The 26890-nt window shown below is 40.9% G+C and overlaps 1 protein-coding gene across 3 annotated transcripts; it reads left to right on the forward strand.

The window, feature by feature from the left end:
- Nucleotides 1–5891: 5891 nt before the first annotated feature.
- LOC126922109 (regulator of G-protein signaling 17) lies at nt 5892–26885 on the forward strand. Of its 3 annotated transcripts, none has more exons than XM_050734379.1 (5): nt 5892–9043; nt 14749–15054; nt 16250–16258; nt 18607–18982; nt 21274–26885. In XM_050734379.1, exons 2-5 carry the CDS (start codon nt 14762–14764, stop codon nt 21511–21513), a joined length of 918 nt encoding a protein of 305 aa, XP_050590336.1. In that variant the 5' UTR covers nt 5892–9043; nt 14749–14761; the 3' UTR covers nt 21514–26885. The 3 variants fall into 3 exon arrangements, with proteins under 3 accessions (XP_050590336.1, XP_050590334.1, XP_050590335.1); XM_050734377.1 differs by having other exon boundaries at nt 14762–15054; XM_050734378.1 differs by lacking the exon at nt 16250–16258 and having other exon boundaries at nt 14762–15054.
- Nucleotides 26886–26890: the final 5 nt, after the last annotated feature.

Genomic DNA, 26890 nt, shown 5'->3' on the forward strand with positions numbered 1-26890 from the left:
AGTCAGCCGGTCGAGGGGCGGATTCGCTGGGGTGGGAGTAGAATTTACGGAGGCCCTTCTGAGGTCCTTGTTGAGAAAACCATTACTTGGAAGGGTCTGGAACATTGGGTCTCATGCAGGCCCGTATTTTTGAAACGACAGAGGGTCCGTTAAATTGAGAAAGTTGCAGGAGAAGGGTGACGGAAGTTGCTTGTCGGATGCTCGTATCCTTGGAACGAGGGTGCTCTGCTAGCTTTCGTACGGGTTGTGGGAGGCTCGTATCGTTTCCGGATGGATATCGTGAAAAAATTTTGGCGGAACTCGTCTTTTAATTAGGAGAAAGATTCCGTAATTTGCAGCAGGGTAGAAAGGTCGTGGGTGGATGATAGAGCAGATTTGTGCAGATTGGAAATGATTATTTTTAACAATGAGGAAAGAGAATGGCTATAATAGAAGAGAAACTGTGGAATTCGTTCCGCTACACATACTATTTTTTGAGATAGCTTTTATAAGAAATATAGGTAAATTAAAGGTTACAGGGTGGAAGATCGAAGCACCTAGCGTAAAGCGTGAATCGGAGCGGCTAAGTTTTTAGGAGCTTTCTATTAATAGAAAAATTCGATACCGATAGAATCAATTTCTCCATAGAGTCTTTGGAATTTACCTCGTCTCCGATTTTTCTCTGAATTTTGTAATATAAAATACATCACTCTATATATATTTCCTGCTTCCTATTGAAAATTCTACATTACTCCAATAATAAGCGAAATTATAATAGAAGTTGATGTAAGAAGGCTACTGATTTGTAATAGGCATACAAACGAATTTTAATCAATTTGAAATTCTGATTCTCACTTTGAAATACTGGTTTTAGTTTTAAAAACGAACAGAATCGGAAGTCACGTATTGTTCTCTGGTTAAAATTAGTTTGTTGTATAATTCTGTGTAATGTCGAGAGAAACGATGTTCGAAACCAGTAAATTACAGTAATCTGCGTTATCGACGAAAATCGAATGGCTATGTGATGGTACAGACACAGTATAAAATAAACCATAATCTTAGTATATTATGAAACTTCACATGTTCTGAAATACCGATCGATCAAAAGTACATAAGTTTTGTTATACCACGGACGAAGTATGGAATAGATGTGAAATACAATGCTTTTTCGTGTCCCAAGTTCTGGAGATCACCTAACCAGCCATACCATTTTCGTGTCACATGCGACGTTATCGATTCAGTGGAGTGCTGACATAGACGAGATAGTACCACAAACGACATGTAGAATAGACGTAGCATACAATGCTTTTTCGTGTCTCACGTTTTGGGGGTTACTCAGCCTCTTTATCATTTTCGTGTCACATGCGACATTATCGATTCAGTATATAGTAATGTTTTGAATTAAAACCACATAAAGCCTTGTACATATGACATTAGAGTAGAATAATCACAACGAATTATAGAATTCTATACTTCCACAATATTCTAAAAATCGTTATACACTATAAAAATAATAAAATACTGTATACTGTACACACATTACGTACATTACATGCAATGATGCTTAAAATTAATGATACAACTTAAAGCTAAGACTTAAAACTGAAGCTCAAAACTAAGGATTAAAACGAAGACTTAAAATTGATATTTACAACTTCGACTAATACTTAGAACTTAATACTTTGCCCCTCGTCGTCTCTCACTGGTCAAGCCAAAATAAGGCATAAATTTAACTTAATAAAAATCTTAGGGCCAAAACCTACCTAAACAAGAGTATATTAGATCGTAGCCATACTGGTAGCCTTTCGGATCAAGGATTATAACTTGGAGCGAAATTTAAAAACTGAAACTACAAACATTTTGTTAAATCGATTGTTTTGTTTAATAATTTGATATTTAAAAGGATTAAATGAAGGGGCTTCTAGCTTTTGTCTCCAAATTAGACAACGTATCTTTGTATAAAAGGCACGCAGAATAAACTTACCCCAGATATATTCATCTTAAAATTAATTAAAGCTGTAGCGTGCATCCCACGACGTCCTGCGATATCACACGGCTTTCCACGGCAGGTGCTTGTAATTTATTAAGATTATATGTTTTATGATTAACTAAAACTAGACGCATGCATTCCACGTTGGCCGTCTAGCTGAAAGTTAGAACTAAGTTTTAAATATAAAACTTAGAAATAAATATACACCACTCACCATCTCCCACAGAACGATTACACAGACGTTCACAAACTTAAAAGTAAGTGTACATCACGCAACATCTATCTCCTACAAAACGATTAGACAGATCGCTACTAATCGTAAATTATAGTCTACGACTTTATAATTAACTAAAACTAAGATGCAAGCATCCCACGATGTCCCTGCGATATCCCATGGCGTCCTATGACGAGTTGTTAGCCTAGTCTAGATCAATCAAGGACTCCGCAACAAATTTTGAATAGTCGATAGTCTAGACTGCATTGGCAGTTGCATAGTCTAGACTGCAGTTCTTAGCTTGGCATCGTTTTCCGAAGATTAATTAACGAATATGAAAACAATGTGAAGATTAATCTCTGGAAAACGATACCAATTACCAGATCTCGCCAGATGTATCAGTCAACATTACGCATAAATTTCGACATTCAAGCTGTTAAGAAGAATGTCGAGCTCCGACTCTATTGTCCGTGATTCTGCGTAAAGCGAGATAGATATTTCGTAATTCAAATTGCGAAGCACCTACCTCCCACATAGCATTAACATGAATCTTAACAAAATTAAAACAAAGCATGTTACAGAGCGCTACATATATCTCCGATACAACGCTTACACATATCTTTGCAAATTTAAAATAAAGCACATGCCACGGTACATCGATTATCCCGCGCGACACTCACACGTATCTCTGCAGACATTGTACAATTATTTAAATCCTGCTGGCACCATTCAGTATTAAAGATACGTTGGTCTAACTTGGAACGAAGGAAAGGAAACGAAGCTACTGACACTATTCGCAATTTCGTGTCTTGCAAAAAGGAAATACGAATCGTTGTGCCAAGCTCTAATACCCTACTTTCGCAACACTAATATGTTTCAAAATATCGAAAAATTACCTAGCCTGAATTAACTGAACTTCCCTTAAAAACAGGAATGCGAACAGAGTCGCGATCGGTCAAAGAATAAAACAAAATTCGCGATGAAATCTTGAGATTTCGAAAAAATTTCAGAAAAAAAACGAAACGATCCCTCGAAAGAACCAAAGAACCTACGCGACGTATTTCCGTGCACGTGAAAACCTTAAGTTTCTGTGGTTGGCAGATACCTAGAGTTGGGTGATACATCTCCAAGAGATATCTTTCAAATATTTTTCGATAAAAATATTACAAGTTGCTAGTTATTGAAGTGTGCATGGGTGTGAACGGTAGAACTAGTGAGAGTTGAGCTTGTATCTGAGCTCAAATAAACATGTTTGAACATTGAACCCATCGCTAAAGAAACCAAACTATGCGACTCACTAATCGTAGCACGCACGATTGAATGACAAAATCTCGTTGCTTGCGATTTTATTGCATTTGGCTTTTTTTTAATTATTTAATTTGCACTTTACAATTTGTTCAGCTGAACATTTGGCAAATTTGGTTTTGAGAAGGAACTGTAAAACATATTTGACTCTAAAGAAGTAGTGAGTACTGAAATTTTTCGATCTGAAGGTATTGGGAGAAGTCGTAATATAGCTTCAAAGTTTTGTTTGAATAAACGGAGCACGCTCAAACGTCTAGTTCAAACGGATTTATAATAACAATCGCCGTGACGCAACGTTGCAAACTGTAGAGGGCGTGAAAAACACTGACTTTTTTCGAGGTCGGTATTTCAGAACGTGAGACACGAAGTCCCATTTAATGTCACATGTATCCTGTCTTTAGTCAATGTATATTTATTTAATGTCTACGCTACGTCTCGTTTATCGTGGAGGATGTTTTCTCGTCGACTCTTTCGATTTTGCCTCTTTACAAAATTGATTTCTTCGGTGCTAGATGTCCGTAGCTTCGATTCGAAGGGATCCGCCCAACTTTATCATATCACCAACTTTACCAAGTTCCGGTCAATTTCCGTCAACGAGGAAGATTTCAAAGGACGAACTCGATGAGCGCACAGTCAAAACTATTTTTAATTAACATTCGGAATTATTACTGTCAGTCAGAGATAAATTTATCAATAAAATAATATGTAAATTCGTTGTTTCATTTTTATTTGTTTAATAAAATAAATACCTCAACAAAACCATCCTTTCGTATATATCGTTTTATCGTTTTTCTCCTAATTTAAATATTTTTAATTTTGATGGAACTATTTGGCTAAAAGCTTTTAGATTTTTAATGGTGAAACATTTTATGTGCAATTATGTAACGAACATATGTATATAGGATCGTGTAAATAAGCGGAAGGAAGGTTCACTCTAAGGGAGGTAAAGGCGCTTGTTCTCGCTCAAGAGAAGATACGTTGTGACATATAAGTATATGTAAATGCACGGGAAGATTATGGCACACGTGTAACTTCCTTCGCCAGTAAAGGAACGTATGAAATTGGTGAATCGATAGGGTTACAAATGAAGTTCACCAATTACGATTAAGAGGACCTAAAAATAAATCTCTTATTGGACTTAATTTCCTTTTTTAATTACAGTCAGCGATATTCGCGGAAAATTGTATTCGTCGAAAAATAAGGAAAATTTAAAGTAACTGTGGTCGATTATTATTTCTAAGAATATGATGTACATAGGATGGCAGTTTTCCTGGGAAGAAAATAAGAGAGGCGATAGATCGAAGCACGTTTTGAAAGAATGCAAGCGCAAAAGCGATAACACCAAGTACGCTTGGTCGACGTCAAACCTCGACGTCATCCTCCGTGGCACGTGGTATGCGTCATCGCTTATTATTCTCACGTAGATCACTTGCGTATTGTTGCGCGCGAACTACGGCACCTGTTACAACCATCGTTGTTAATCCACGAATACTTTCCCGACAACAACCTCATTAATTACCCAAGAAATTAGACCAGAAGGAATAAATAATTAAATTTTAATAAACGAAAACACAATTCTTTTATGATTGTATGAGAGTCATATTAATCCTGGTGTGGTCTTTTAAATTTCTTATTATAGATACGTAGATCGTGCTGTCTGTTCATTAGAAATAATTTTAAATTTCAGAAGAATCTGCTAGAAATAACTTCAATTTTGAAAAGAAACGCTCTTTCATTGAAAATAATCTCAAATCTGGAAAATGGACCTTGGAAACTGGAGAACCATATAACAATAATAAAAATTGATAAAAATTTTGTATCAAAGGTAAAAGAAAATTGCATAAAAAACTAGCATAGAAACAATAGAAGGGTTAAAGTTGAAGCTCGAAAGCTATCAAACCATCCATTCATGATCCTCACCTCATTATCTTTCCTTCCTTCCGTAAAATATAGGCATGAATAAAGGCTTGTATTATGGAAATTACATTCCCTCGTGAAAAGGATCCCTTACATTACGTATTATATTATATCACGTATCTTTTATTTCTTCAGTATAAATTTCATACATTAATCGTCTCTCGCCGTACTTTTCCCCATTCGCCAAAAGTCGGCGTGGAACCGTCCAAACTCGTAAAATTCGCCGGAGCTCATTGACACTGTTCTCTCTTTTCAACCCTCCCCAACCCTCTTTCTAGCCGAGAAAGCTAAAAGGACTCGCGTAACGCGATCGACGGAGAGAAAAGGAAAAAAGAAAGGCGTCCATCAGTAGGTCGTTCGCACGCAGGATCGCGAGCATGAACCCGACGTCCGGGCTGCGTCGGCGTCGGCGTCGGCGTTTTACGGTGTGGCGATGGCGCGGCGGCTAGGATGGTGTCGCGACGCTTCGCGTCAGCGTCGCTGAGACCGTCGACGACGGAGGCAACAGTGGTGGCCAACGCATCGCGTCAGCGCGGTATCCGCCATATTGGCCGCGAGGAACCTGTTTAAACTACGCGAGGAAGAGAGAGATAGAGAGAGAGAGGGGGAGAGAAAGAGAGAGAGAGAGAGAGAGAGAAGGCCGCTCTCTTACGAACCTTCGTCCGAGATCCGGCCGTGGGGGTGAGAAACGAGGGCGTGTAGCACATAGAAAAGCGTGTGTGTACTAGCGCGATTCTAAGTGTGTGCGCGACAAGGGAAACGAAGAAGGTGGTCGGTGGTGGTGGAGGAAGAGGGCAATCGCGTCGTGGGACACGCCGAAATACGCCTCGAACGTTTTCCACCACGCCACACGGTGAAACGGGGTGAAAGACGGCCCGGCCCGTTGGAACATAGAGAGGGAGAAGGGAGAAGAAGAGAGAGGCTGCGAGGAAGTGTGCACTCTGGTGATAGTGGCTAGGAAAGTGTCAGCGCAAAAAGTGTCCCGTACTTCGAGTCGGATCGGTGGCTACGATCGTAGTACCACCCTTGGCCTACACCCCATCGCTCCAAGCAACTCGATGACCCTGTTTCGTTTTTTTTTTATTTCCGACGAACTTGCGCCATCGATCACCGATCGCGACTGATCGTTGAACGACGTGTAATATAGTCGATGCATAGTGCACACGTTGATAACTCGGGTCGGCCGGTGTAAAATTCTTTCCATGCAACCTCGTGTATAAACGGGAACACGCGTTCACGGGGTTCAGTAGCATCCTTCGTTCAGCAGCTACCACTCGATTCGATCGACAGAACCAACCCATCACATTCGTATTTCGTGTTCGCGATCACGTACGATCGTCGATCGTCGAGAGTGTATTCGATAGGAGGGAGAGAGGATCAAATTGGAGAAAAACGTTCTGGGTAGTTCCGGTGGAAACGACGCGGCTCGCGAGAAACTCGAGGCGGAACGTAAGCGGGTTAGCTGGTCGGTGTCCAGCGTGACAGCGCCGTGGGCTTGTCTCTCCCTCTGGTCTCGACTTCTGCCAATCAATAACCAGCGCACCGACTCGTTCACGCTCTGCTCTCTGCCTTCCTCTCCCTTCTCTCTCTCTCTCTCTCTCACTCTGTCTCTCTCGCTCTCTCTCTCTCTCTCTCGTCCTATCCGTTTCCCTCGTTACCGTTCACCGTTCAAACTTCCCTCTCTGTCTCCCCCGGCTCACTCGATACGCTTGAATGACAAACGCAAGCCCGATAGCGAGTGGAATCGAAAGGGTTTAAAAGAATTGCCCGGATGAATTGAGAGGCTCGTGTTTGCTCGGCGATGCCTTTCCGTTTCTCTCTTCCGCCCGATTCACGCCGTTCTCCTCTGTCCCTGCGCGCTCCGATCGCGTCCCGCGTTTCTTCTCCCCTCGCTTCCATTTGGTGCTAGCTTTCGCCGCCCTTTCAGCGGCTACAAACACGAGACTCCGTATCCATCCTTTACTATCCTTCTTGATAACGATACACGGTGAGCAGAAGCAACAACAGGCTGTGCGTGTTTTGGGGCGAGAGGACGAGCACGAGGACGGCAACTTGCGACGATACGAGAGCAGAGGCAACGCGTCGCGACGAAACGGAACAGCCAGAGGCGGCGGTAGCGGCGCTCTAGCTGCTGGCGGCGCCAGCGCCCTGCACGCAGCACCTTCAAACGGAGCCACGAAACCTATTTATACTCCGTCAACGTAGCGGACGACGCGACGTAGCGAGAACAGCGCCGTGTTCTGGCCGCCCACGCGAGCAACAGCCCGAACGAACCGCGCCGTGAGCTGCACGACCACGAACCTCGAGAGGAGACGACCAAGACGAGCAACAGCCAGCAGAGGAGACACCAACCTACTCTCTCGTCCCCGATCTACGTGTTGCTGCTCGTTACTAAATATTCGCCATAATAGTTCGCCGCCGTCGTCGTCGTCGTATCGAATCGTCGTGCCGAACCGTCGCTGGAGGACGTATCGTAGTTAACCGGTGGAGCAACTCGGTGAAATTCGTGAAACGCTCGTCATCCATCCATCCATCCATCCATCCCGTCATACACACTCCTGCTTTCCAACGATTCGAAATTAGAATCGTTCTACTGGTTGGCCGATAGAGAGAGAGAAAATAGAGGTTCGTTGGTCGTCGTGGTGGTGTCGATGGACAGCGACGAAATCCTCATGGGACAGGATCAACGGCAGTGGAGTCTGGCTAGCGGCGCGGCCACCGGAGCCCACCCATAGGGGACGCCATTGAGAGTCTATCTTTCCCTTGGCGTGTGATCGACCGTCGCGCATCCGCCTTCCCTTCTCGCGTCGTGTGCCGATCTGCGCGCTCTACACCACCGCGGCGGTTGCTCTCCTGTCGCCGGAGCTGCTCCGCTCGCTGGATGGGGTTGGGTGTCGTCGTGGTGTCGCCTTGCTGTTGGGTGTCGTTGAACGCGTCTCGCTGGTGATCGTGTTGCCGGCGAACAAGTGGAAGAAGAAGAAGAAGAAGAGGAGGAGGAAGAGGAAGCTCTGTTTAGAGAGCTTTTCAAGGCTGGACGAGCCAGCGAGCGGGAAATGGCCGGTGGTGTACTGTTATAATGCTTGAGGACGATCCGCTGGCTGGACCAAGGCGCGCCGATTCGTTGACCGATTGTTGTTGCTCAAACACCGACGTTGCTACCGACCTCGTTGAGATCAACGTTGATAGCATAGTCGTGGAGAACATCGTCGAGGGAATCGGTCGCGAACAGACTACGAAGAAGAGCACAGTGACGAAGGGGCGGCTTGCGTAGCCCAAGAGCATCGTTGTGCGTGTGGTGCGTGGTGCGCGCGTATGTGTCCGTCCGTGAGTGAGTGGCACGAGTGAAAAAGGTTGAGGCGATCGTAACATACGCGACGAGGGCTGTGAAGAGCGCGTGCTGGGAGCATGCAGGGTTCGGGCGAGGCCCGAAGAGGCCTTAGTCCCGCGGGTGGACCGGGATAAGGTTTAGCGATACGATTCACGAGTACCGCACCGGAAGTGACGAAGAGGATAACGAAGTTCGGATTAAACGGCTGCTTGGTCGCGTTCGCTCGACCAAGTGAACGTCCTTAAGCTGAGATCGCAGGGACGCGGGAAGCGAGCTGGACTCGCTTTCGGGCGCATGGAACATGATAGAGGTGAGGCGATGCGATATCGATTGAGAGATGCCCTGTCGATGGTTGAGATGCGAGCGAGAGCTTGCGTCCTGTGTGGCTCCTTTCTCTCTTTCTCTCTCTCTCTCTCCCCCTCTCTCTTCCTCTCTCTCTCCCTATATATATATACATATTTCTCCCTCTCTCTCTCTCTCTCTCTCTCTCTCTCTCTCTCTCTCTCTCTCTCTCTTTTTCTCTTTCGCTCACTATGCGTCTGCTTTCCGTTTATATTTCGCGGATATTTTATTGTTCGTTTGGTAATAGAATTTTTGATTTTCATATAGCGATTCTCATGAGCGTTGGAAAATGGGAGAAGAGATTGAAGAATCGTTTCATAGTAGGAACGGTTAACAGCTGGAAAACGTCGAGCAGTGGCGAGGATTTAGGTTAGCTAGATTGTGTCGAGCCTGTTGATCCAACCGGGCTTTATATTCGGCCCGGATGAATAGTTGTTGCCGACACACGCGCCAAATCCAGGTTTCGCGATCCTCGCGACACGAAAAATTCGTGTGCTACTCGTTATCGGTTTATTGGACGAGGTTAGAAAAAAATTTATTTTCGAGGTTAGTTATTGCGAGTTGGAAATAATTGAAATCTAGGTCACTGGTTTGAACATCCAGGTAAAGTGCCCCTAAGAAGCTGTTATTGAAAGTAGACTGCGGTTGTTTACGCAAATTCATATTTTTATGAACACTTCTATGAACGACAGAGATTTATTAATCTAGGATCATAGTGCGACATCTAAAATACTATAACGGATCCTTTTTGAATATTTTGTATACGCGCATTGCCCGTATACGTATATTCCGTATATTTTTACAAATTTTACTCCTCATTAATGCATAAACATCCGCAGTCTAATAATAAATTTATGAAATACGATGAGTTTGTGGCATAATATTGATAAACAATAAATCTCAGTCGACATTTTTTAACGTAAACTTCTTCCACGATCTTCATCTATTTGGAATCTATAAATACTCACTACATATCTTTTCACTCTAACACTCTACATTACTCTAGAGTAACACTCTACATAAAAATATAAATATTCACAATATCGTAGCTTTCGAACACAGTACCCTCGATCAACTTGTACATTCGTTTCTCGAATATCGGAAGATACGTGGAACGATGATTCGAAGGAACGAAGTCAGTTAAAATTGGTAAAATAAACTCAATATACAATACAAACGGGTTTGACATACTTTGATCAGGTTGTGCACGTGCTTTGGAATGGAGCAATTCGTCGATAGGGTCGATCCTCTTGCACATTAGCGTCGATAACGCTTTAACGTTTCGAGTCACTGCCACTCGATGATGATACGTGCATCAACAAGTGTCTGAGCTTGTTGCACTGGTGCACGAATGCTGTACGATGTTTCGGAAAAAACCTTTTCTCGAACAAGGTTATAATATCGTTCGGAGAATACGATATTCAAAAATAGAAATGCAGCCTTTGGGAAAATCTTTCTTTCCTTTTTTACGCGAATGTTTCACAAATGAAAATGTTTTCGTATCTTTCGGAATATGTAAACGTTGTGCGAATGCACTTTTAGGCAACGTTCCAATAGTCGCCGGAGATCCCTCGATCATTTTGTATCCACGTTTTCCTTATCGTTTTATTGGCAAACTTTTTTCTGTTCATCTTTTCACGTTTAATTAACTTTTTCGTTATTTACGTTGCATAATCTCGATCTATTTGCATACGTTCGTTTTAAACTCGAAGAATAAAACGCTAAAGATAAAAAATTACCCCTTTATTTTTAGTAACATTGAAGAATGAATAATTTTATCGCTTTATTAAATCGTATTATTACTCGCAAACAACCGTGAAAGATACAGCTTGAATTTTGACATTCTCGAAAAAGGGATCCTCTTCCAATCTTCCTTTTTTCTTCTCGTTTCTTTTTTAATGTACCACATTGTATACTGAAATAGTTCCAAAAATAGCTTTCAATATATAAACATTTTCCTCTTTACATCTCTAATCTAAGTTCTTACAAACAATACCTTCTGAAACCACTCTAACACCCTCTTTTATCGCATCGACCAATGCAGCTTAACTTAAATAACATTTACAACCTATAAATAAATTTCCAATTAATTATTAAACCAAACAAAATTGTTCAACGAAATTAATATAACCTAACATCATCTAACACGTCCACTTCCGCTAAAATATCCAATTCGAATTAAATCAATTAAATCGAATGATTCTTCCAATCATCATAACTTAATCTGAGATTAAACGAACCTTGGTTAAAATTAAATAAATAATTTTTCAATTTACAAGTACGTTGCAATTTTTTCCAAGAGAATTCATTTTCTAACACTCGCTTAGTTATGAATTCTTCCTCTGAGGGCCGTCAGACACGCTTTTCTCGTGGCAGCTTCGATTTTCACCCCTCCACTTCCGCCTATTCGCTCCGTCATCGGCGAAAATCGCGTTCGCGACCGCGATTCGCAATGGCAATGAACCGGCACGCGTTTTCGTCTCCAAACGCTTCGATCTTCCATCTTCGTGCACGCACACGCGCCGCACGAAGGCCTGCTGTTTATCAATCGGTGCCCACAGCCCGTATAAGCGACTCTCGAACGCGTTATCGTGGCGAAGCTGCTCGCCAAGCGGATCATCGATATACACCGCCGCGTAAAAATAAAGCGAATAGGGAAAGAAAGAGGAAGAGAGAGGGCGATTGTGATCAGTGAAGAGGCGATCCACGAGATTTCGCTTTAGTAGAGGGGTTAATTCCTTCAATTCAAGATAATCGGATACCTCGAGAACTTGTTGCGATCTCGATGGTCTCTTTGGTTTTGGAAATTTTTCAAATTTCAGGTACTTCGATACTCTGCAAAACTTGAAGATCTTTCAAAATCTTAATTGTTGAAATTTGGTAAAATTCTTTTTAGAACATTACAAAGATTTTGCAAGTTTAGGATACTTCGATACCTTGAGATCTTGAAGATCTTGTAGGATCTTAATAATTCAAATATCTTAGAATTCTTGTTAATACATAGTCAAAGTTTTGAAAATTTTTGTCTACTTCGATCACACTTTGAGGACCTTTTGGAATCTTTGCTATGAAAACATTTTACGATCTTTTTCGTGTTTGAGATTTCTTATAAGTTCTTCGGGATTTCTTGGAATCTTTCTATGTAGCACTCTTTTAAACATTCTTTGGAGAAATTCTTCGAAATTTTCAATAATTTTCGTGGTGTCCAGCGTTTCACGAATTTCACAAGCTTCCTATGAGATTTTGAATTCATCGTTTCCGTGTCCACTTCGAAGATACGAACGGATCGATAGGTGCAGCTGAGCGTGCGACAATCGTATCCAAACAAATTGGTCGGCTTTTGAAAGCTTATGTGTCAATTACCGTACGGTCAGGTTGTTTCAATTAGAGCTTAACGACTTTATCGTGTTTCCGCGTGCGAGCCGACTGTGATGTTTTTCAAGTGTTCAAATACATTCGGGGCGAGAGATAGAGAGAGAAAGAAAGAGGAAGTTTTGGTACGTGCTATACACTAGCCCATAGTTAACCCTTTTCTTTTTTCTTTTTTTTTTAATAAAAGCTATCCCCGATACGTGGAAGCGGCCTTTTTCTGGCCACGTCGATTCAATGCTTTGATATTCTAAAATATTGAATGGAATCACGTGCGTGCTTTCTACCTTGATTAAATTCGACTTCGAAACTTTCAACCTATTCAAACTTATTGCCAAACGAACAAGAGTTTCCTTGCTTTTTCAGAGAATACACAGTCTTCTTTATTAAATAAATTCCTTCGCTTGCTAAATCAATTTCTTTGCTTAAGGAAAATTCTTAATACTAACTCAAAATAATAGTTGATGCAGAATGACAACTGCATTTTCTTTATTTTTGAAATATAATTATATTCTTATCGCTGGTCCCTCTAACTCAAGAACCATCAACCTAAGCGTATCGAAGTATTCTATATATAAGTAATTTGATTTAAAATACGATAAGTAATTACAACCTATATATATTTATATATATATATCATGTCGCTAGTTCTCTAATTTTGTCGAATTTTGCCAAATATTGTAATCGTAAAAGAAAGAAATGTAAAATCCCACATTTTGATAGACTTGGTAGTTCTACCTACAGTTAAGGCTTTGATGTAATAAGGAAACGTTCATTAACCACTTTCCTTATTACCGACTGTAGACTGTAATTAGCAATACATTTCTATTAGACGTAATATATTCTATTAGAAGTAATACATTTCTATAAGACGGTATATTCGTAATAACGACATTCCTCTTTTCGTCGATTCCGCGTTTCCTAATCGGATTGCCCTAATCAAAACTCTCTGGAGGATAAATCCTTCATCGTTGATACTAACGTAGCAATCAGAATTTACAATATGATTTCGAATCGTCGCTTTCGAGCGAACACAGAGTTCCGCGGTCAATTTTCGTTCATTATTACCAACAGTCACACTGATTTAGAATCGACTCTTGTCACCTAATCTTCATAAGGCTGGTCTACTCGTGTATCTTCACTCTCCTGACAAACTTCAAATTATTCCATTTCTACATTCTTCATTTAGACACTTCCCTATCACTTTATTCTCTTATCGATTCTTTCACGCATTCTTTCATCATTCTTTACAAAATTTTAGAAGAAGATCACAAATATCCTCGTCTTTTATCCTTTTCTTACCATCTTTTTCTCAATAAATTTTTGACGTTCTAAATACAATTTCTGTGATCTCTAAAGAGAATTCCAAAGAGTATTTTTTTCTTCAAATGCACTTATTCTACTCATAAGTTTTCCCTGTCAATCCAATTTACCGTTCCTTTCATTAATTCTGTCACGTTTCAAAGGGGTATTTCGAAACTTTTAAAGAGAAACCTGAAGAGCGTACCACATTGTTTCTTTAATTTCCAAAATTTCAAAGAAGATTCCAAAGGATGTTCCCTTTTGTAATTTTCTCTGTCCCGTTTCTAAGCCCTCTCTTTCAATTCAATTTACTCCCTCAACTCGCCATTATTCAGCTTTCATTAATTTCGATCAGAATTTTTCTTATCACGTCTCTAAGTTCCCTTTCCAAGCCAATTCGCGTTTCCTACCGCTTTTTCTCAATTAAATCTTGCACATTTCAAACTCTTCCCAAGAATATTGCAAAGAATATAGTATTCTTTACCACTTCTTCCCACTCTACCCCTAAGTTTTCTTTTCAATACAATTCCTCTTTCGCCGTTTACCGTTCCTGCTTTTCTTCCATCAAGCTTTTCATATTCCAAACTTGTCTTTCCTAACTTCCTCGAAGACTATATACCATTCCAATCTTCTTGATTCCACTCACACGAGTACTTGGTCCGATTCAATTAATCATTTATTCGATTCATCTCAGCCTGTAATTATAGTTTATACGCTGCCTCTCAATTAATCCCACTAAACATTCTCGTAAATATTTCCAAAGAAAATTCTAAAAACTATACCATCGAATTTCTTCCACGCAAAATGGAATACACCGTGATGCTAATCCACCGTAAGATTTTGTTCTCGGCGAATCGGTGACAAAGAAGGTTAAGGTCGCGAAAAGCCCGAAGAGCGTCGATCGGTTGCTCCAGTGACTCGGCGTGCGCGCCTGTGTATTTTTAGCGAGATGGAGCGATGATGGGTTCCAGAGCTGGGGATAGGGCCGGCTGACTAGCGCAGATATCGTTTGCAGATGTCGAGCGGAATCGGTGCAACTGCAATGGGGATCGACGTTAGTCACGGGGCAGGGGGTGGCGAGGGTGTCGCCGGTGGGTGCCGGCTCCGCGCGCAGAGCCAAAGCCAGGCGAGCGGATCGTCGGGCAACTCGCAGCAGTCCTCGCAGCAGCAACAACAGCAGCAGCAACAGCAGCCACCCTCATCGCAGCAGCCGCAGCAGCAACAGCAACGCCAGTCATCCGGAATCATGGGCCGCTTGAAGAAGGACAACTGTTGCCTGTGCTGGTGCTGGTGTTGTAGTTGCTCGTGGTATTAATGTGCCTGTCTACATCCCGCTTTTTCTTTTCATCAATGGTTTGACAAAGTTTGTGGAAGGTCACGTAGTTTTTCTTTACAAGCCCTTATCATTTTCTCAAAATTGTTATCACGGGAGTGGTTGGTTAGATACGTTTGGTTTTTGATTTTGGACTGGTACTAGGCTGATTATTTTCGTTGTTGGTTATTATTCAGCTGCCCTTTTATCGTAGTAACTTTTTTGTTAGTTATCATTTAGAGTTACATAGAGCTATAAAGCTTCAATTGCCACTGTTACATAGGTAGGCGATGTTGGTAATTTGAAATGAGTTATCTGATTTTATAGTAGGTTAGTTCACTTACGTTGCGTAGTTTATGCGATGAAAACTATTAGCGTCGTTTGTCTCAGATGATACGGACTACAAATGAAAACTGGCTAGTCTGAAATTAAGTAACCTAATTTAAATCTAATTATAAAGTAACTTTATGATCATCTAGATTCTTATGATACTAGATGAGCGTTAAATTTAAAGGGACAAAGATTGTTCGTACGAGAAGATAGCGATTCCCGTGATTAGTAACACTGATGTCAGTTGCATTGGTCAACTGCTAATATTAGTTATATATTACACGAAGACTGAATGTTTTAACTTGTAACAATTAATTCAATGACTGTGCTTATACAGAAAGCCATTACCTTTTATTCGTACCAGCTATTCGATTCGGTTAAATACAATTCTCAACTTCAATTATTAATTCCACAACTTTCGTCCTCACGATGCTTCATGCTTAGTACATGTCACTCTTCCTGCAATGCATCCACGCTTATGTCCCGAGCATCTCATTAAAGACAATAAGCTGACCTCGACTCGTCATAAGCGTATGGAAAAGGAAGAAAGAAAAAAAAAACGTACTTTTACTAGAAATCTCGAGTTGAAACGCGCTCGACTTGAAAGCAACGAGTCGATCGAACGTTTTCATCCGTCCATCGCGGAAAAGAAGAGACGGTGGCAACCGACGATCGATCCTCGAAACCGTCCCGCGATAACTCGTGTATCCTGCCGCGTGACAAGCCATTATCGCCGTGTTTCGTAATATAATCGTAAGCGAAACGACGTCAGTCTATTGTCTTTAAAACGGAGCTACGACCTATTTATCGAAGAACAGCCGTACCTATATACACTCTTTCTGTGTTTCATGCTGCACGCAGGCATAATTGGTAAGCAGGTCATCTGCGTTCGTTCAAATTATTTCTTTTTTTCGATCCGTAGCATCTTATAATATTTTAACGCAGACGAATGGCGCAATTCCTCTTGATTCTCACGAAATAAATTGAAAATCCCACTTAACAAGATCAACCTCCATTCACATTGTTCAAAATATCGGAAGAGATTTTGATATCTCACTTAACCTTCAATCGACAACGAGAAACTAAAAATACCATCAGCTTAATACGTTACTTAAAATTCCTACCTTGAAACGTAGAATCTAACAAAAATTAAATCCATCAAGTTAAAATACCCTCGTGCTGAAACTTTTCATTCCACCAATATTCGTCACATCGTCTATCGATTATCCAACTTGCAACTGACAAACAGACACTGAAGATATCATAGACCCAATAAGTTTCTGCGAATTCATCTCCTCAAACGAAATCGACGACAAAATTTAAACCACACTCGACAATAAGGTATCTCATTCCGCAAATACATATTCGTACCAGCATCCCTTAACGTAAGCGACAAAAAGGAAACACAAATATCGCCGACTCGATAAATTCAAAATTCATATTCCAAGAGGAAAGAGATAATAAAACAGAAACCCGTCAGCTTAAAGCAAAACTTCTTATTTCACCGATATAGCAGCATCGATCGACTGGCAAACTTTTTTACAGTCCCGAGAAAATCCACCCTAATGCCCATCGAACATCGACCAATCTCACGCTCCTCCACGCGAAACAAACAACTCGTAGTCATAGATATGCCTCTTTACACACGAAGAAACGGAACAGAGTCTCTGTGAATATCCCCTCTCGAATAAAAAGGCATTCGTACGATAAGCAAACGGACTCGCCGCAACGTTGGTCCAATTTTTTGGAACGGCAGACTGTTTCAGTCGGGCGATAACCGCCCCTGGGTCGATAGATTACGCGGTGGCTGGCACGGAACCCTCGCCGGATGCGTAACACGTGTCCATTCTCGGCGGAAATCTGGCGGACTGGGGGAAATGTTTTTCCGACTGGATGTCTCGCGCGTCTTTCTCCATCGCTATCTGCTTGTTTATCCACGAAACTCACGGGCTCTTCCAACGCGTTATCGTCGCCGACTGAAACGAAACGAGCGAGCTTCCGGAATAATGGAGCTCGTTCCGTCGCGCGGAGAAAATCGTACAGAGTCTCCTTTATTTTCGTTCGTTCCGTTTCGTCTCGGTTTGTAGTTTTTTGTCTGGCACGCGTCGCGGAATCTTTACTTTTCTTTTCCACTTCCTTTGTGAATTTTCCTCTCCTTTGGCCTGGTTTTTACGGTTCCGTGGCTATCGTCGGTCGAATTGCAGTGGTTAATCGTGGATCGTTTGTTTTACGAGCTTCGAGTTTGTGAATCGGTGAAATGGGCATTTTGAGGTAATTCCTGGTGATTTTTACGGTACCTGGTATCTTTCTCTTTGCTGTTACTAAAATTACTAGTAAATGAATGTAACGAGGAAAGATACGCCTGCATGGTTCGTTCGTTTTATGGAAGATTATTCGGTTTGTGGTTTGTGAAAGAAGAACCGGTTCGTTCGTTGTGTAAAAATTCGCGGAGGAAATTTCAGTTTTTGAAAGAAGGTCCGTTGTAGTTCATGGTTTATAACTCACGCGAGTTGGTTTGGAAAAAGAACTGAAAGTCAATTTTCTCATTCTAGAAACTTTACTCGAGTGAAATAGTCCATCGATAAAGGAACATTATATTAGCATACAATCGCATTTAGCACCCTCGCGAAGAAGAATCTTTCAAATGACAATAAAAAGTCGATTCTTCCCTGCAAATAGCCTCGCTTGAATAAAATAATCAATCACCAAAAAGATCTATTATCGTAGAATCCACACCACATTCGCACTAAAAGAAACAACCCTCAAATCACTCCACAAACTCTTCTCCCCCTAAATAACTTTGCTCAGATGAAATAACCGACCAACAAAAGGCTGTATTTGCCTTGCCGTACAATCATACTCAGCACCCTCACCGAGGAGAAAAAAAACAACCTTCGAATCACGGTATAAAATCGATTCTTCCAAACCTACTCCTATGATCACACTGATATTTGGATATTTAATCAATCTCATGTTTCTATAAACACAGAAGTAAGAGAGATAAGATCCAAGCAGAAATCAGTTCACCTACGAAATATTATATAATAAGCACTCTACCTCAAATATTTCTTGTATCAACGTACGTCTCTTGCACTTTGAAATTACTCATAAATGCGTAAGAATTTACCTACGACCATCCAACCCTCGAAACTTCCGAAAACCATCTCGAACGATTATCGAAATACAAACTAAAAGGAATCGTAAATCAAAATTAACAGTTTGTCGGCGTTGAGGGGAAATTCGGCAGGCGCAGGAGGCGCGATCGATCAGGGGAAGAAGAAAGGGAACTCGGGTGTGGAACACAGCGAATTGTGCGACACGGGGAACGGTCTCGACGGCTTGGATGGTCTCGATGGAAACGTGGAGTGCAGCCTGGAGGAGATCAGGTCGTGGGGCTCGTCCTTCGATAAACTGATGAGGAGCGACGCGGGCCGTAAATTCTTCAGGGAGTTCCTCCTCAGCGAGTACAGCGAGGAGAACATCGCGTTCTGGCTCGCTTGCGAGCAACTGAAACACGAGAGCAATTCCGAGAAGATCGAAGAGAACGCACGCTACATCTACGATCGTTACATATCCACAGTCTCGGAGAAAGAGGTTCGTGATGTTTGTATGGCTCTATTATTTAGTTTCAGGCTAGATTAACTAACTAAATTAGTAGTAAATTTTCTGCCGATTTTTAGCAATTTCATTTATTAAATGATTTTTCGATTAGAATTTAGGTAGTGGATGGAACTTTGCAAATGTGAATTATAAAATTAGATCTTTGTGGAATGAAATTTTATAGCATGATATTAGCAAAGTGTGAGCGGTAGATTTTTTTTCGATAAGAAGTTTGTGAAGCCGAGCCAAGTTAACGAGTTAAGTTGGGATGAAGAATTTGATTAATTTAGGCTTAGCTACATTAAACTGTTTGATTTATTATGACGATATCCAGGCTTTGTTACCAAAGGTTTTTCATTTTTGCACCTGGATGTGAGAAGAGTATGATGGAGTTTCAAGATGGAAAATTTAATTTAATTTAAATTTTTATTGGAATTATTAATAATGTAAAACTGGACACAATTCAAGCTTGAAAAGTTTAGTAGATTGGAAGAGAGAATAAATACTGGTGTCTTTTCTTTAAAAGCCTAGTTATACTTCCTTTGTACTATAGTAAAGTGTTTGTTTTCGGCGAAAGAATCGAGTAGGCATCTGCCGCCCTCGAATACGCCGGGTAAATACCGTAATCTGTAGAATGTTGTACAAATGAGCGATCGTCTGCATCGTTATCGCTTTCGTTATCGAGAGTCAAATATCGTCGTTGCTTCACCTGAGAAAGCTTAGTTTAAACATCTGTAGGAACAGAAATTTCTTTAAAAGATATATTTTTTGAAAGATTTCAAAATTTCTTCAACAGAAGGGAACTACAGCATTGTTTTAACAACAATTATCTTATCGCTTTGATCGTTGACAGATCCAAATAGTCTTTCGAACTACAATAATTAGACTTAGAGAAATTCTAAAAATCTGAGCTAACAGATATTTATGCAAATCTAAAAACCTATACCAAAAATTAATGAAATATTTTTACAATTATGTTTACATACTCTTAGCTTGCATTTTTCTTGCATCTTTAATGTTCAGTGCAGATGAACAACGCGACATCATATCATGGCGATTTCACAGCATAAACGCGGCATTATATGATCTCACAAATCACTCATATCGAGACCTTTCTAGCCAGAGATTCAAAATAGCAGTAATTTTACACATTTTTTAATCACTGAGTAAAAATTAATTTTTATTTAAAGTGAAGTCAATTATCAACAAATCATTTATCAAAAGTTAAATGATTAAAAAATATTAATTTCTAATTGTTCTAATTACGAATAAACATTATAAATGATTAAAATTGTTTTAATGTTAAATTCAGTAACCATCGTCGATGTCGAAAATTTAATTTTAATTATCACTAACCAATACAGATGACCGGAATTTTTTTTCGTTACTAGAAACCATTATCGATGGCTCGAATTTTATTTTGGTTACCGGTAACCATTATCGATGGCTGGAATTTTTTTTCGTTACAGCTAACCAATATCGATGACAAAAGCTTTTTCTCGTTACGTTCGACTATAGTCAATTGTTCCTAAATTACTGACAATTAATATTCATTGACAATATAAAAATACCCAAATATGAAATTTATATATTTTATTAAATGAAAGAAGAACATAAAATTATATGAAACAATATTAATACAAATACTCTACTGCAATATCTACCGTCCTATTCTTTGTTTCATATAATTTCATACCATCTTTTTTCATCGTTAATGAAAATATACAAGTTTTATAATTAATATCCTCTACGTTGTCAACGAATATATACCAATTATCAGTAATAACAATCGACAGTACCCGAATACGTGAACCAGAAAGAATTGTTGCCGTCGATAATGGTTATCGGTAACCAAAATAAAATTCAGTCCATCGATAACGGCTACTGGTAACTAAAAAAAATTCCGGTCATTTATATTGGTTACTGGTAAGCAAAATTAAATTTCCGTCATCGATAATGGCTATTAGTAACCAAAATAAAATTCCCGTTATTGATAAAGGTTACTGGTGATCAAAAAAAATTCCGGTTATTTATATTGGTTGCTGGTACGCAAAATTAAATTTCCGTCATCGAGAATGGTAATACTAAAATAAAATTCTCGTAATTGATAATGATTATCGGTAATCAAAACAATTTTTATAATAGTAATTATTATTCGTAACCAAAATTTTCTAATTAAACACACTTTTTTGCTCTTATACTGTGATTTAAAAAATTTGCCGTATAACAATTGCGACGTCTAGTTGTAGCGAACAACGCTTCTAACACACGCCTGCAATTTTCAGGTAAGCCTGGACTCGCGAGTGCGCGAAATAGTGAACCGTAACATGGTGCAGCCAACGCCGAACACGTTCGACGAGGCTCAGCTACAGATCTACACCCTGATGCACCGGGACTCGTATCCCCGTTTCGTGAACAGCGAGATCTATCGACGGGCGTCGAGACTGAGCAGCGGAACGACGGGATCGAGCAATCAGGAACACGGCAACACAGCCAAGTCGAAGGGGAAGAGGTCCACCACGTAATCGCTCGTTCAACGACCAAAAAAAAAAAGGACGATGGGGTGGCAGCGGACCAACAGCCTCCGTCTCTCAGTAGGTAGCCCCGAGGCGACGTTGGGGACGCCGCGATGCTGTCAACGCTGGCCGATGACGACGGAAGCCGGAGGACATCGGCGTGATAACAACAAGGAATAGTATCAGCTCGTCGAATCTCTCTGCCCTCGTCATAAAGCAAACAAAGAAAAGAAAGAAAATGAAAAAAAAAATAAAGTAAAGTAAAATAAAATAAAATAAAATAGAATGAAATAAAAGTCGGGATCTCAAGCGTGTGGAGATTTCGAAGATTTTCTCCTCTCGTCGGAGAATACAAGAGTAAGAGGAAATAAAACAGTTTTCCGAAGCGAAACTCACGATTCGCTCTTCCACGCGATGCCACATCGGGGCCAACGTGCACGAACTTGACAATGGACTGAACTAAATAAATAAAAGTAACTAGATGAAGAGGAACGACGAGAAGTTGATAAGAAAGGAGCAAGGACTAGGATGAAAAGAGAAGAGAAAGCAAAGAACAGCATGAAAGGATCACGTATACGTCGCGTTGATCCATTGACTCTTTCTTCCAGGACACTATGGACACACGCTCGTCCATGCGTGACACACGAGTATAGATCGAAGAATCGAAAACACAGAGACATATACACACGCGGGTCGGTCGGGGATGACGTTCATCTTTCAAGGAAGTTCCTAATTTCCATCGTCTTTAGCGACTAATCATCGCCGATGATCTCTCTCTTTCTCCCCCCTACCCTCATACACAAACATAACCATAACCACCCCAACCCCTCGCTCGATAACGAATCAGTCGTGTTTTTCTCTGTCTCTCCCCGCTCTCGAGCTCTCTTCTTTCTTTTTTCTCTCTTCTTTTGTACCATTGTTTTTCTTCGTCCCCTCGTTTCAACCCCTCTCTCTTTCTCGCTCTATTCAGTCGAACCTCTTTCATCGTACGAGTTAGGGAAGATCTCGAGATTCGAGGAATTTCCTGCGATAGAATCGTTTGGAACTTGGGTCGTTTAGGATGATAGAGTCATTCAAAATATCAGGATCCTGCACGATGATGATATTAGCGAATTTTCATAAGTCATAATTTCTAGGTCGTAAACAAATTTTATTTGTAATTTGTAAAACTCTAAGTGTTTTCATTGCCAAGCTTACATTTGTCAAACTGTACTCGTCAAACCTATGAAATTGGGATTCGTAGAGTTTCATTAATAATATGTATTCGGTTGTGCAAGAGCATCCGATATTGTTCAATCCTACTTTTCTGTGATTAAAATTGCACAAGACAGACAATGACCCGAGTTCTCGCAGCACAGGGGGCTCTGCATGTTCCAAGAGACGCGCGAAGAAATGAAAATCACCGAAGAAATATCCATCGCTGGAAACGGTCGTCGTTAACAGAATCGATTATTGAATACTTAGAATCCCCCAAAATATCAAGGAAAGAGTAGCGAAACGACGAATATTCCGTGACGAGGCTCCCATTAAAAGAAGACACTCTTTTCTCAATGTCTTGTTGACGATGAAACGGATCTCTGTTAATAGAGGCAGAGATTATTTTCATAGAAAAAGGAGTGACATTTCGTCTGGTCTTAGGGTACCCTCAGACGTTCAATAATGTCAATATTTCAAGATTCTCAACATCATTGCGGCTTGTCAATAAATATTGATGATATCACCAATGGTGACATATCGTCAATATTTATTGCGACAAACCGTATTTTCTCGTATGTTCAATATTTATTGACGATACCTATCGATCGCCCGAGGATCTCTTTATACGTACAATGATATTGAGAGCTTTGAATATTGATAATAAATATATGCATATATATACATATTGCACGTTTGATGCACCCTTACTTGTAATCTGACAGACGAACTCGAAGATCGGCGACGTACGGTTCGTCTCGTCACAAATCGCGATTTCTGCAACGGGACCATGAACAGATCGAAGTAATTTATTAGCAAATAAATAGTAAATGGGCCTCGTTCGTGGAATACTCGTTCGATGATAAGTATGTCGTTCGACTGTAGAATACCAGGTCAAAGAATATCAAAGAGCGTTAGCATAATTCAATTACGGAGGCGTTGTGAAGTATTTTATTACCATTGCACTAGCATCGTAGAAACGTAAGCAGGTTCGCGAATTTGTTTGTCAAATTCATGTACTCGATCTTGAATCGCTAATTCAACGAACCCTCGACACTATTCTCTGAACGTTCTTCCTCGTTTAATCGCCGTTTCTTTAAACATGCCACGTTGTATCGGCGATTCAAGATCGACCCAGAGGCTACGCGCCTCGACAATCCGATTACTAATTGAAATTTAATTAATTCAGCCCCTTGCATTCCGACATCCCTTCGACTTTCTCCGTTTTGCATCGATATCTTCCAGCAACAAACGAAAACTCCGTAAAGAACTTCGTTTGGAAAGGGTTAGAGAATACGCAGATACCATTTTTATTATCTAATACGCATCGGAACACAGCCAAAGATCAACCAAATCAACCGATCGAATCGCATCGTGCGCAAGTAGAAAATTTCTTCTTTGGAAGGATGCAAAAGACGAAGAAGAGAGAAGAAGAAAGAGATCCTCGACGATCTTCCCTCATCAACGCCTGCCACATTGCATACCTGGAAGTCGTTTCACTTCTATTTTCGCGTGGATCGTTCATCAAGATGACCTCCATCCTAATGAACGAAGCAGCTCGTCGTCCCCGAACAGCGTACACCAAGTTACTGCCAGCGAGACGCACCGTGGATCGGACACGCCTCACGTGGATGACCAAGAAAGAAAAGAAACGAAGAGTAAAAACGATGCACTATCTAGTCAGAATCGCTCGAAGACGATGGCGTGGATGAAAGAAAAAGGCCTAAGCGAGAAAGTTTTCAACTTGGACCGCGAGTTCGAACTGACATTTGGAATATCGTTCGTCATACTATCGATGCGGCGGCGAAAACAGAGTATCACGTCGCGTGACGTTTCTTCGTCTCCTATCGTTGCACAAAGTTATCGTCCTTGTTAATACAATTTCGTTACTTTATCGATGAGGGAATGCAACGGATACCTTTCGTTTTTCTTTTTCTTTCTTTTTTTTAAGAGATGGCGAACGATCGAAGAAGTTGGAACGCGACGCGATATCTTCGATTCTCGCGCGAGATGTTCAAGCTCGCTCGGATACTGTTCGACGCTGTGTAAACGACCGACAAATTTTTTTTACACCCGCGATTCATTATCGAAGGTACTTAATCGATGTTTAAAGGTTGTTACTTTACGCGGTCGAACGTTCGATAAGTTGATCTCACCACGATGGATCTCACAGCAGCGCGCTCGAAAGGAGGAAAAGATAGGAGTAAAATAAAGAAAACAAGGAATGAGTGTGAAACTGCGAAAGCGGAAACGAACCGAATTTAAGCGTGCCTCGGACGAGACACGCGCTCCAACACACGCACATGAACAGACACGTGACCAGGGTTCCACATCGCTCTCGTGAACCACACAATTTTACCTATCCAACGACCACGAGTAAAAATAAAACCGATGGACACCTGAACTGGAGTCACGTTCCTCTGTGTTCGCGCTGTTTCATCCCTGACCTTGCAAACCAAAAGAAACAACAACAAAACGTAAGCATTTAAAAAAAATCGAAAAAAGTAAAAAAACGATTAAAAACCTGAGTCTACAGTTCTTTATATCGACACTTTCATTTGATACTACCGTTTTCTTCTTGTTCCACAAATTTTCTATAATCTTTACTTCCCCGTGATAATGATATAGGGTTGAAATACGCCCCTGGCCACGTGGCTGCGCCAAGAATAAAAAAAGGAAAAAAAAAAAAAGAAAAAGAGAAAAATCGCTCGCTCGAAGTTCGTCGATCAGCGACGCTTAGGGGAAAGACGCGCGAAATCGTCGCGAGCCGATTGCACAGGAAAAAAAGCAGAGAATAAAAAAAGCAAAGAGTGAAAAATACTAAAAAAGTTCGCACAGTCAGTCACAGCGGTTGGCTACTGCCCTGTAGATAATATTCTAGATAGTAAACACGATGGCGGAGGAAGGAGGATAAAACTAATTATACATGCGAATATATGAATATACATAATATATATATATGAATATAAAAGGAATCCAAAACAAGAATATATATATATATATTATAAATATATATGAAATCTCACCTACACATAAACAAACACACGCGCGCGCGGGCGCACACACATACACACTCATGCGCTACATATGTTCGGCATTATAAATATGGTGGCAGGGTGCGAATCGCGTGCACGAGGGGGAGAGAAAGGGCGGGAGAGAGTGGGAGGGAGTGAGCGTAAAGGTGAGAAAGAGAGACAAATATCGGACGATTTTTTCATTCTTCCATATTCCAGTTCCATGCGAGAAGACATCATTCGCGATCGAGCATTTCACAGGCAGAAGCAGACGCTTTACAACCCCCGTCTCGTTGTTTTTCACCCTCCGACTGATCGATCAAGTAACGACGAAATGGTTCACCCTTTCTCCTCCCATTAACCACTGTCGTTTCACGTGTGATCTCATTTAAACACATCTCTAAAACGAGAACAAACGTAAGCTTCGTTCATTCTCGAAGAAGAGAACGATCATGGTGGACAGAAACTGATTTTTATATACGACCATATCCAATCATTTCCTCCTCGCCCCTGTTCAGTCGTGAAACGATATTGACGTATACACGACGTATATGACGATGAAATATGAAGGAAAAGGCAACTTCTACCGGAAGCAACGAGACACGAAGCGATTCTTCGCGAAAGCATTTCCCCCTGGAAACGGGGATGGAAAAGAATGACGCGAGGGTTGGGGTGCGTGAAGACGGGGCAAGAAACGAGAAACGCCGGTGGAAAAAGAAGTGAATTACGGTGAAATTGGTCGAGCGTCATCTTCTCTAATAAACGCACAATTTTTCTGTACCTTCGATCCCCTGCTTCTTTCTTCCGGTATCCCTTTTATAACATAATAAAAAAGGAAAAAAAAGAAGAGGAAAAAGAAGAAGAAAATCGTCGTTCGATTTCGATTACGCGATTCCTTTTGTATATCACTTTGAACGACAATATTTGTACAGCACCGGAGGACGCCCACCGCGGAACCTTTTCGTTACCGCACACGATCGTTCGTTTTGTGTCGATTCCTTTAAGAATCGTGAAGCACCTCTAAGTTTTTTACCTCGAACGTTTTCGCGACTGGACATACGACGGAGTTCTCCTCCCTGCTTTTTTTAGCTCGTCACAACCGGCGGAAAAACGGACAATAGGCAATAAGAGAGGATGGAAATGTGAGGGTTAATAAACTGGTGAAACATTGAACGATG

This window comes from Bombus affinis, chromosome 11 (genome assembly GCF_024516045.1).
Source record: "Bombus affinis isolate iyBomAffi1 chromosome 11, iyBomAffi1.2, whole genome shotgun sequence".
Classification (NCBI taxonomy): domain Eukaryota; kingdom Metazoa; phylum Arthropoda; class Insecta; order Hymenoptera; family Apidae; genus Bombus; species Bombus affinis.